At 38.3% G+C, this 11,577-nt stretch overlaps 4 protein-coding genes across 5 annotated transcripts; 2 read left to right on the top strand and 2 right to left on the bottom strand.

Annotated features, from left to right (window-relative positions):
• The first annotated feature begins 593 nt into the window (after window positions 1–593).
• On the top strand, window positions 594–1,354 carry LOC111478121. Its single transcript, XM_023122232.1, has one exon. It carries the CDS (start codon window positions 695–697, stop codon window positions 1,187–1,189), a length of 495 nt encoding a protein of 164 aa, XP_022978000.1. The 5' UTR covers window positions 594–694; the 3' UTR covers window positions 1,190–1,354.
• A 2,235-nt stretch (window positions 1,355–3,589) lies between these two features.
• On the top strand, window positions 3,590–6,604 carry LOC111477816 (ruvB-like 2). Its single transcript, XM_023121719.1, has 2 exons — window positions 3,590–4,473; window positions 5,724–6,604. Exons 1-2 carry the CDS (start codon window positions 3,725–3,727, stop codon window positions 6,370–6,372), a joined length of 1,398 nt encoding a protein of 465 aa, XP_022977487.1. The 5' UTR covers window positions 3,590–3,724; the 3' UTR covers window positions 6,373–6,604.
• Window positions 6,605–6,763: 159 nt separating this feature from the next.
• LOC111477815 (galactomannan galactosyltransferase 1-like) lies at window positions 6,764–8,505 on the bottom strand. Its single transcript, XM_023121718.1, has one exon. It carries the CDS (start codon window positions 8,241–8,243, stop codon window positions 6,831–6,833), a length of 1,413 nt encoding a protein of 470 aa, XP_022977486.1. The 5' UTR covers window positions 8,244–8,505; the 3' UTR covers window positions 6,764–6,830.
• A 92-nt stretch (window positions 8,506–8,597) lies between these two features.
• Window positions 8,598–11,048, bottom strand: LOC111477817 (heptahelical transmembrane protein 4-like). Of its 2 annotated transcripts, XM_023121720.1 has the most exons (5): window positions 10,909–11,048; window positions 10,701–10,804; window positions 10,132–10,394; window positions 9,694–10,018; window positions 8,598–9,392 (listed from the first exon to the last, which is right to left on the bottom strand). In XM_023121720.1, the coding sequence occupies exons 3-5, from the start codon at window positions 10,389–10,391 to the stop codon at window positions 8,733–8,735; spliced, it is 1,245 nt and encodes a 414-aa protein (XP_022977488.1). In that variant the 5' UTR covers window positions 10,392–10,394; window positions 10,701–10,804; window positions 10,909–11,048; the 3' UTR covers window positions 8,598–8,732. The 2 variants fall into 2 exon arrangements, with proteins under 2 accessions (XP_022977488.1, XP_022977489.1); XM_023121721.1 differs by lacking the exon at window positions 10,909–11,048 and having other exon boundaries at window positions 10,701–10,902.
• Between the last annotated feature and the right edge of the window lie 529 nt (window positions 11,049–11,577).

Below are 11,577 nucleotides of genomic sequence, written 5' to 3'. Positions count from 1 at the left end.
GAGCCGTTTTTATGGTTTTTTTAATTATCATTTAAATTTTATTCTCTTAATATAATTTAAACGCAACAATAAGATATATATCTTATTGTTGACCATTTATTGTTACAGTTATTTATATTTTAAAATTTAATGTAGTAAAATTAAAAGTTTATAGTTAAAGATTCACTTCGTGCATACTCCTGGAGCAAATCAGGTTGCTCTAATTCATTGCTTTGATTATTCCTAATTATTATACATTGAAGGCCTGCAACATGATTAAATATAACACTGCCAGACTGGAAAATATATTTAGAAAATTAGTGATAAATTCACTTAATCATAACCCATTTTATTTAACTAATACACACTTGGCTTTGAATTTTGAACATTTCAACCCAAGAAAAACAGTGGCTTTTATATATATCCATTTTAAATTAGCCTCCCACTGGCTTTGGGTTTTGACGAGGTCTTCATTTCAACTCCCTGCCGTACACAAAAACACAAATTAGAGATGTGTGTATATATATTAATTAAATAAAAGATATATCCTCTCGCCCAAAACTCTCCCCACGGTCTTTGACCAAATTCCATCTATATATACACATACACCCAACGCTCGATCATTCCCAATTCAAACTTCATCCGATTCCCACTCGCTGGCGAGTTCAGATTTTCAGACATCCACGGCGACGAGTGACAAGAAAACTAAGCAATAATGGAGATAAAAAACGGCCATCAAATGAAGAAGAGCAACAAAGAAAACAAGTTGAGCCAACTGATAAAAGCCTCCAGCCGGCTGCTGTCGAAGGTCCGAGATTTCTACGTTAGGAGCCTGACGGATTGCTCGAACCACCTGGATTATGGGATGGCGCTGACCGGGCCGACCAGTCAGGTGCCCACCACTCTCCCCAAGAGTTACAGCGTGGGGTCCACCGTCTCCAGCCACGGTAGTGATGACTTCAGGGAGCTTCTGAGGGCCGCCTCCACTCGAAGCTTGAGCAAGAATGTGGAACCCGATTTCCAAATCCAAGCGGCGAGGAAATCGCCGATGGCGGAACCGAATAACGTGCCGAGGAGCCAGAGCGTGGGGATTGGGAGAATTGACGAAGAGAAAACTTGTGAATTTGAAGAGGATTTCAAGGTATGTAATACTGATGCGTACCCCAGAAGCAGAAGCTATGCTGTTCGTAGAAGAAGACGGGTGTATTGAAATTCTTGGTCGATTAATTTCCGTATTATGAATTATTATTATTTCTTTTTTTTTGCAAAATGCCACTTTTAGTGCTATAATGGTCTCAAAGTATGTGAATTTGGTGTCTTAAAAAGTTGGAAACAAACAAACACTTTTATACCTTAAATTTTCGTAATATAGCCGATAAAGTTATGACAAATTATATTAATTTAATATTTCTTTGTAACGACGTTCTTCAATCTCCGACTATTATCTTTTTTGTTGTCCTCACATGTCATTAGATAAAAAAAATGTTCTTTACTAAGCGGCCCTATAACAACGACTATCGTAAATGGTTCATCTTAAGAAAGTTGGAGAAGACGATGAAAAAAAAAAAATGTCTCCTAATTAAAACAATAATATTAAATTAGTATAATTCATCTTCGACCCGTCACATCATTTCTTCTTTAGTTATCAACTAAACATTAATAGAATTTCAAAAATCTTTCGAAAAAATAGATTAAAAATATTTTTTATTAGGAAAATAGTTATTAATTTCAAATATTTAAAAAAATGTATGCCTTCTTTCTCTCTCATTTTATAATGTCCAATGATCAAAGTCGCAAGGAGAACGGAATCTCTTGTGCGTTGAAGGGCACAGATGGAAAGCCGAAGGGTTGAAATTGAGACGTGCCGGCCGATTATTTCCGATTGTATAGGTAGTTTTTTTTATCAATAAATTTAATTTTTTAAAAATAAATTTATAATAAAATAAAAGCTCACTTATAAAAACATCAACCTATATATTCGTGATTATATGGATACAAATAATAAGATAAGATAAAATAAATAAATATATAATTTTTAAATGTCAATATTGTAAAGTTAATTTTTTTAAAAAATATATTATATTTTTTAATGTTAATGGGTCTACTAACTACTAAAGAATTAGACTTGTAATTCAAATTATATTAAAAGTAAATTTGGCAATTTTATCATGCTTATTTTTACTGTTATTATTAATATCGTTATTAAAGATGATGAAATGGGGGATCAAATTAATTATAAGAAAAAGGGGATTGAATTATTCTTTCGTGTAAACGAAAAGGTTGACAATAATTTAGTATTTCTTATGAATGGGAAAATACGCAATCCTAATTCAAGGACTGCTGCATTTATTTATTATTATATATCAAATATTGCTATAAAAAAAAATTAAAATTCACTAAAATTGACTATTTCCCCGGAATCGAAGTTCAATTGTTTGATTTTTATTTTTCGAACCCAACTGACTATTTTTGTAAATCAAAGTCAACCCATTACATATTTGTTTTTATTTTTTGGTTGAATTTAAAAAATGGTTTCGAAACAATCATTCTATCCATTTTTTGCATTTGGGTAAAACACAAAAAATAATTATATTTATTTTATAATTAGTCATAAAATTCTAGTTTTTACTAAAAATAAATTTAATATATACATTATCATAATTAATCATAGTTTAATTGATTCATTTTATGTGTATATATGCACTAAATTTCGGTCGGTTGTTGTTGTGGGTGGATATATTAATTATTTTATACTTTTTTTATTTATAAATATTTTATTTATTTATTTATTTATTATTATTATTTTTATATATAACTATATAATTTAAGCATCTTTTGAAAAATATACTTAAATTAGGTAGATTCTCTCTTCTTTTATCTTTTAATGTTTACAATGATGGCTTCGTTGTTATATTTCTGTTGTCCATTTTAATTTTTATACTTTCAACATATTTATTTTTACTTTTTTTAATATTTAATTTTGTGTATACTTTAAAAACAGATATTTTAATACAATTCATGACGCTTTATTTAAAATAATAATAAATATAACCACTATTTAAATTGAACAGAAATAAAATTAATCTAAAGATAAAACATTTTAAACGCTCACTTAAAAGATTAAATATTTTGTGACATCTTCCGTAGTATAAATTAACCAAAACCAAGGTTTTGAAATGATCATGAAAATATCATTGATGGATTTTTAATTTTTTTTTAATGTTAATCATAGAAATTATACTTAACTTTGAACAATAGCACGTTAGATGCCTTACTATGAAGTATGTGAGCGAGGATAAAACATGCTAATGGAACCCGAGACAAATAGATAATATAGTCATAAAAAATGTCAAGGGCTATCACGTGATAGAATCAAAATTTCAACACTTAAACCTACAGTATTACACCTCCACACATTTTAAGCTCAGCTCTCTAGAGTTGAACAGATTCTTATTTTGGGATACAACATGTACTGAATAATTAATTAGTGTTTATTAATAAATTTACTAATTACCATATACAAAATAAAAAATTAAAAATACGACAAATTTCAAAATTCCAAGATATATTTGGCACGAATATAAAGTTAATAAGCTTAATGTCATTTAACAGAGAGTTACTCTCAAAACGCCAACAGAGAAGTGTTTCTTCGAGTCTTCTAAACACTGAGCCCTAACCCTAGTTCCCAACGCTCTGTTCATCCGTCCTTCTTCAACCAAGCAAATTACCAGCACCGGCTCTTACGATGGCGGAGCTGAAGCTCTCGGAGAGCCGCGACCTAACGCGAATTGAGCGCATTGGGGCGCACTCCCACATCCGCGGCCTAGGTCTTGATTCCTCTCTTGAACCACGGGCCGTCTCGGAGGGAATGGTTGGCCAAACCGCCGCTCGCAAGGCTGCTGGAGTCATTCTTCAGATGATCAAAGAAGGAAAAATTTCCGGTCGGGCTCTTCTCCTCGCTGGTCAGCCAGGTACTGGCAAGACTGCTATTGCCATGGGCATGGCTAAGTCTCTTGGCCTTGAAACTCCTTTCGCTATGATTGCCGGCAGTGAGCTCTTTTCTCTGGAGATGTCCAAAACTGAAGCATTGATGCAGGCCTTTCGTAAAGCTATCGGCGTCCGAATAAAGGAAGAAACCGAGATAATTGAAGGAGAGGTCGTCGAGGTTCAAATAGACAGGCCAGCGGTTGCCGGGGCAGCGTCGAAGACCGGGAAGCTTACTTTGAAAACAACGGATATGGAGACGGTATATGATTTGGGGGCGAAGATGATCGAAGCTTTAGGAAAGGAAAAGGTGCAGAGCGGCGATGTAATTGCGATTGATAAGGCATCAGGGAAAATTACTAAGCTGGGGAGGTCTTTCTCTCGGTCTAGGGATTACGATGCAATGGGTCCTCAAACAAAGTTTGTGCAATGCCCCGATGGTGAGTTGCAAAAGCGGAAGGAGGTTGTACATTGTGTCACACTCCATGAGATCGATGTCATCAATAGCAGGTTATTCTATTTTCCCTTAGAACTTTTTGAATTCATTTTTGTGGAGTTATGTGTCTCGAAATCGTGCAGCTGAGACTGAGAGGGGAAACAATTATCTGTTATGATATTTGGTGTCTGCAAATTATATGCACATATAATGGTACAATTGAAATATTTTGCAAGGTTTTGTTTGTTTACAGTTAGAAGTAATTGAGGGTCGAGCTTGTCGCACCAAATTTTCTTTGATGGTTTGAAATTTTTGTCGGCTGTTTGTAACTGAGGGCTTTCAATAAAACTTCCAATGCAATGGGATGGTGAACAGCAATGTTCTAATCTTCAACTATTCGAAAACCAAACTAATATGTCCCAGCAGGGTGGTTTTTCATAAAGGTTTTGACTTTATTGCATCTCATTTTGCTTCTCATAAAGGGGGAAAAAATTGGGTTATTGAAACTTTAAACTACTTCTTAGGTACTTGAGCTGCTGTCTGTTGCATTCTTTTTTGTACTTAATGCAGGTTTTATTCTGATTTTCGCTTGCCAAGTTGACGTAGGACTTCCTTTTGAGAATATTTGATGTCTTGGTCTCTGTTTCTGTGTGCTTGCTTATCACGTAGTGTATGTTCTAAGGCAGTGTATGGAGTTTCCCTGGTCGCTCTAATTTGTGTTTCCCAAAAATGTACCTTCCCTTCTTGACTAATTTCTATAAGAACATCTAGCTTAGTGAGCTTAGGTGGCATTGACCTATGCATGTGGTTACTTTGCCAGGTACTTCCACTAGTCATAATCTAGTTTGTTCTTTTATTTTGCACTTCCTGAATAGTTGTTATTTCAAGAAGATTTGAAGAATTCGATTTCTGTTCTCAATATAGCATATAACATGCAATGGTCTCTTTCCTCGATTACATGCATATTATGTGTTTCAAGCAATTGATCTTGCTTTTCCCCCTTTCTTGAATTTTTGTGCTTCTAAGGACGGGGGAATTGAATTACTGATCTCTGTTTTTTAAGATATGGCATCGGACAATTTTGTTTGTGATTGCTTACCTCTACTGAAGCACAATATTCCTTTCTCTACTCAATAAAAAAAATTCAACCCATTGCTTTGTATGCAATGAAGAATGTAAGTTAATTATGTTCTTAAGTTGGTCGTACTTATGACTCGTGATGTCAATACGTTTGCTGTCCCATCTAATTCTTTCTTATTCATTTTTTTTTCCTTTTGGGTTTTACTGAGAGTTATATTCTGATTTTATAGTCCTTTATTTCCAGAACACAAGGTTTCTTAGCTCTATTCACTGGTGATACTGGAGAAATTCGGGCTGAAGTAAGGGAACAAATTGATACCAAAGTGGCTGAGTGGAGAGAAGAAGGCAAGGCCGAGATAGTTCCAGGTGTTCTCTTTATTGATGAGGTTCATATGCTTGATATTGAGTGCTTCTCTTTCCTTAATCGAGCTTTGGAGAATGAGATGGCTCCAATACTAGTTGTTGCTACTAATAGGGGGATTACCACCATCCGGGGAACAAACTACAAATCCCCGCATGGTATTCCTATTGATCTTCTTGATCGCCTGCTTATAATTTCCACTCAGCCATATACAGAGGATGAAATACGTAAGATTTTAGATATCAGAACTCAAGAGGAAGATGTGGAAATGTCTGAAGAGGCAAAGAGACTTTTGACCACAATTGGTGTAGAAACATCGCTCAGATATTCCATCCATTTAATCACAGCAGCTGCGTTGGCATGTCAGAAACGAAAGGGGAAGGTTGTGGAGATGGAGGACATAAATCGTGTCTACCATCTGTTCTTAGATGTGAAGAGATCAACTCAGTACTTGATGGAGTACCAAAATCAATACATGTTCAACGAATTGGGAGATGCTGAAGAAGATGATTCTAATGCCATGAACCCTTGATAATCTTTTGTAGAGGAATTTTGGAGGCTAAACTAAGTGGTGTTGTAGTTACTAGGAGTTCGATTTCCTGCAGTCTATATATATTACCTGGTTGGTTATTTAATGTCTATCTTTAGGCTTCACCAGTGTGTATGATGTATATCTGATCTTCATGCTCGATGCTTATTGGTCTTGTTTTCATTTGTTTTAAACCTGTGTTATAAATATCCATGATTTATCCGATGAAAAGTTCATGAGATTAAGGGTGTTAAAAATTACCTATACAATTCCTCCATTGCTCTTTGCTTAGATAGGCAGGAATTTTCATCGCTAAAGTCATTACACATTCCAAACGACCTACAGGGATCAATACTCCTGAGAGGGATTATGACATGAATTTGACAATAACAAATCACTAAAAAGATCACAATTTTATTACTTCAAAAAGCTCTAATGTTGTTTCTACATCATATAATAATCTAGGCCGGATAATCGTAAGGGAGTTCAGAGACGGAGAGATTCAGAGCATCCAAGTGCCTGAAACCGTACTTTCTAAGCACCTGATTATCAGCAAAGTTCAAAGCTTTAAGCATTCCATCCCAACAGGAACTACCAGAATACATCTGATTGTGATCCCCACTGCAAGGCTGACACCCCGTGAAGTGGGTGATAAAAGGCCTTCTCCAACCCCCTTTCCCACTTCCTGCATCTCTCAAATACTTCTCCCTAAACGCACCGTATTGCTCGCTCACCTTCTCTGCGTGCCGCCGCCGCAGCTCCCCAGCCTCCCTCTCCATCTCCGTGTACCTCTCGGTGATGTTATCAAAAGTTCCCACAATCTCCGCCCAGTACCCTTCGAAGTAATACTCCCCTTCTAAATAAATCTTGTCCCCCCATTTCTCTTTCTCCTTGTACAGTAGATAAACCAGGCCCGTCTGATCGTCCGACTCTGGGAACTGCTTGTCTGGAATCGTCGATTTGAGGACCTGGCCCCACTTCTCGTAATTTGGGGTTTGTGGGCCCATGCTGGCCCACACGTCCATGAAGTCCATGGACCACTGGCAGTTTCTGATCAGAAACACGCCGGCGTTGAGCGCCGTCCAGCTTTTCCGATCGTAAATCAGGTGGGCCCAGCCGTGGGCGACAAAGTTGTGGTTTTTATATCGATCCAGTGGGAGTTTGAATTCCATGTCGGTGAACAGAGCGTCCGAGTCCACCCACCAAATCCACTCGGCCTCTGGGTGAGCTATCATCGCAGCTCGAACCACCGGCAGCTTCGCCCAGTACGAGAACATTTCCGGGTGCAGCAGTGCATTGTTGTAGAATATATCGTAGCCGTGGATTCGGCAGTAGTCCACTTTGTTCTTGAAGAATCTCAGAAGCAAGTGATCGCCAATGGGGTTCGGGCACGGCGCAGGCTGCGACGCCGAGAGAAGAAGCACCCTCTCGCCGGCTCCGGTGGCTAACGAAGGGTGCTGTTTCAGCCAGTGATGGCGCTTCTCGTCCCATTGCTCGATCCGCTTCTCTATGGAGTAGCTGAGTTTGGGGTCATCGTAAAAGGTAATATCCGGTGGGTCGTAGGGCAGAGATGGATGGCTTTGAGAATTTACCGAAGAGGACGCATCTGACGGCGGGTCAATGCGGTCGAATTTGGTGTTTGAGGAGTCCAAATTAGTGGCGGGGTTGATAGGAGTAAAGAATGAAGGAAGGGTCAAGAGGAGAAGAAAAACAAGGAATGAGCCGGCGAGGAAGCGTAGAGCGTGGGCGAGACAGGGGGAAGCCTTGTGGCGAAGAGTGGGTTTGGCCATGGATGGAAGCAGAAGAGGAGTGGAAGTGAGAGAAGTCAGGGGCAAGCATGGTGCATTAAAAGTGATTTTGAAGTCAACAGCCATGTGAATGTTTATGAGTAGTTCAGAGTTATGAGGAATGAAGAGGGTTGCGGAGTGTTGTGGGTAAAAAATGGTAAGCTTGGAGTAACAGAGTGGACACAATTGAATTTGGTCATTGGAACCGAAACATTAAATTAGGAACAGTTTTTGGAGAAATCCAAGTGCGCGAAGAGCGTCAGAATCTGTTCCCTGTTTCTCTCTCCCATTCTTCCCAAATTCTTCTTTTTTTATTTCAGTTATTCTCACTCCTTTTACTTTGAAAAGTGCCCTCTAATACATCTCTAACATTAATTCAAACATTATCTATTAGATATAAACTTTGTGTGTAATTAACATTTCAAAATAGTAGGAGTTGGGCAGTGGAAAGGCTCATCAGACAGATCATTGTAATATTGTTGGAAATGATAAGGCAGAGCAGCATTAAGCAGGTTCTGATCTTACAGTGATGTATTACATAGATACATTCCAGCACGCTAAATCCTTGTTGAAATTCTAATCTGAAAAACCTTGCAGGTCGCGCCACTTCAGGTAAATCAGTCCTGCGCGATAATGAGTATACGCCCCAGCAACTACTAAAATGTGAAATAGTTGGTGGCTGTGGCCAGCAATGTCGAATTTTCCAGGCATCCATCGCTCCGGAATCCTTGCTGCATAAACCAAGGCTCCAAGCCCATAAAGGATTCCCATCAGTACCTCATATCCTGTTGTGTGGAGTGCTTCGGGTGAGCCCCAGAACAGGATAAGCTTGTGCAGAATAGGGGCGATCCCACACAAGCCCATGCCGAGGAAGAGGGATGCCCGAAACGTGCGATATTCGGGGGTTTGAAACATTGGCAGCAGAGACACCAAGATAGTTGCAATTCCCATGAGAGTAATGACCCCCAGATAGAGACTGCAAAAGAAGGGGTGGCACATGAAGGAGTAGTAAACGGGGGGGTAGAAGGAGGTAGATATAAGGGCTGCAATTCCGGCATAGTCCAGCCTGAGCATTATGTATGAGACACGCTCAGAGTGACAGGAAAGAAGGTGGCAAGTGCTACTAGCAAGCAGGCAAAACATGGCCCCGCCCAAGAATGCAAAGAAAGGCCACCGAGTGATTGGTCTCGTAGCTAAGGGCGCAATCATGCTGGCAACGTCCTCCTTCATACTTCTCTGAATGAAATAAAAGAAAAGGAAAATAAGAACAGAGCAAATAACATATACTGACTTAATGGACATCTTCAATGAAGAAAAAACTTCTGTTGGGATATAAATATCATAGTCCACATAACAATAGCAACTACAATCTTGATTAGGCCAGCAGAAGTTAGGAAATTTATAGGATAATTTCATGTAAAATTTCGGAATATACTAAAATCAGGTTCTTCAGGAAGGTTCTAATAAGGTTTGAATTCATAGAATGTAATAAAAATGGCCTGGAAATCCCAAGATTAGATTTGAGCATATAGCTTACCAGAGCACAGACATCAGTTTGATTTCCATGGGAGAATCGCTGAGGTAAACAATTGTATAGAAGTTCCACCACATGCCAACGAGACAGTGATGAAAGCATATCCATTGAAGTCAATGCAGTCTTCAACTCCTCCCTGAGTTTCTGCAGATCAGGGAAGTGAGGCAAGGAAGGAAGGCAGGACAGCAGTTCCGCTTGCAATTTGTGCATATCAGCTTTTTTAAACACGTCAGGCAAATGTTGAAGAGGATGAATGTCAACAACGTCAGGAATCTTTGTTGCAGTGTATATGGTGAGGGAAAGAAAGAGGAAAAATCCAAGTAAATGCCTGAAACATACAGTATTCAAATGAAACATACAGTAAAGAAGAAAATATACGTCTTAGGCAAACTTCATTGCAAAATCTGATGCTGAGCATTAAATATCAGTCTTAAGGCTTACGTCCAAACATTAAGAGTCTCGTTGTGAATGGAAAAGATGCTGAGCAGTGTCTGCTTCATAGGCCAATCAGCACGGTAATGACCCAGAATGAATTCGTTGTCCCGCAAGTAGGCTGGTAAAGCATTGTACTCAACCAGCTGATACTTCACCTTCTTCCAAAGTCTTTTCCCCTTTCCCTCCTTCCAACGATACCTTTGATGGCACTCCGTTGTTTCAGCGCTAGTTTTAAATTTCTCAGTCATTTCATCAATCGCATCCATTCCCTGCTCAACCAATTGAACAACGCGCTATGAACTTCAACCGTCCTATTCTTCCTCAACCCGATCAATTCAAAACAAGAAACAATTGAAAATTGTCTCAACCCAGATCATAAACTTCTTATTTCCCGTAATGATCGACTGGTTTACGTCTTTAAATAAATTTTTAGAATATACCATTCACATTTCCTCTTCTTCCAAAAACCAAACTCAGAGGTAAAATCAGAAACCAAAAACACGTTCAGAACATGGAGAATTGAAGCAGAAAGTAACGCCCCAGAATAAGCAAAAAGAAAAAGAAAAAGAAAAAACCTAGAATTGGAATAAGCCCAGAAGAATAGAGAGGCTTAGAAGCAAACCCTCGTCCACACTCTAGCAGCAGCAAGGGAAAACAATCAAAATTAGCGGACTGAAACCTGCAATTAGGAGAAGAAGCAGAAGGGGAGTCGAGAAAAATCGCGGACGATCGAGTTAGAAAGCAAAAGAATTGCATTAAAAAGGGATTATAAAAAAATCTAACCACTAAATGACGAAGAAATCCCAATGTTGGAGACCCCCAGGAGGAGAGAAAGAGAGAGGGAGGGAGATTCGTTGTCGAGATGCGAAGATGCGAAGATGGATATTAGGTGGCGCAACCTCAAACCGCAAAGCTTTGTTTAGACGTGAAGAACTGAGTTATGTTTAAATTATTACTGAGTTATGTTTAAATTATTGATTTAAGTTTTTAATAGCCATAAATCCAAATCGATAATACCCAAGTGGATTTAATATTCGAATTTCAAACCCTGCCTCCCTAAGTAAACTAGGATTTATTTTATAATTAATTACAGTAATTATGAGTAAAAGATTTTGATAATGAGTAATTGTATAACTGGGCTGTACATGCCCGCGGCCCGCATTCAATTCCCAGGCCCATTAATGAAATAATATATACACTCAAATGATTAAAAAATTAATTTAAACGGATGGTTTAATATATATAAATTTATTTATTTTTTCTTTTTTCCAGAGGGAAAAAAGTAATAGGCATAGCGAATATGTTTTGGCGTGGGCAGATTAGCTTCGGTCAAATTTTGAAGTGTCCACGTCAGCAACCCATTTCTGAAAAAGAAAAAACAAATCCGGTCCAATCCGGTTCTTAGGGCCAACTCTGACCGTCCCTCAAACCTGAAGTCAGAAACTCAGGCCC

This window comes from Cucurbita maxima, unplaced genomic scaffold, assembly GCF_002738345.1.
Source record: "Cucurbita maxima cultivar Rimu unplaced genomic scaffold, Cmax_1.0 Cma_Scf00004, whole genome shotgun sequence".
Lineage (NCBI taxonomy): Eukaryota > Viridiplantae > Streptophyta > Magnoliopsida > Cucurbitales > Cucurbitaceae > Cucurbita > Cucurbita maxima.
This window is presented reverse-complemented; position numbering and strand designations above follow the sequence as displayed.

Coding starts and splice junctions, on each gene's coding strand:
- LOC111478121 (XM_023122232.1), top strand. CDS start 695: ATGGAGATAAAAAACGGCCATCAAATGAAGAAGAGCAACAAAGAAAAC.
- LOC111477816 (XM_023121719.1), top strand. CDS start 3,725: ATGGCGGAGCTGAAGCTCTCGGAGAGCCGCGACCTAACGCGAATTGAG. Junction 4,474..5,723: donor ATCGATGTCATCAATAGCAG/GTTATTCTATTT, acceptor CTTTATTTCCAG/AACACAAGGTTTCTTAGCTC.
- LOC111477815 (XM_023121718.1), bottom strand. CDS start 8,243: ATGGCTGTTGACTTCAAAATCACTTTTAATGCACCATGCTTGCCCCTG.
- LOC111477817 (XM_023121720.1), bottom strand. CDS start 10,391: ATGGATGCGATTGATGAAATGACTGAGAAATTTAAAACTAGCGCTGAA. Junction 10,019..10,131: donor GAGACTCTTAATGTTTGGAC/GTAAGCCTTAAG, acceptor TGTATGTTTCAG/GCATTTACTTGGATTTTTCC. Junction 9,393..9,693: donor AAACTGATGTCTGTGCTCTG/GTAAGCTATATG, acceptor TATTTCATTCAG/AGAAGTATGAAGGAGGACGT.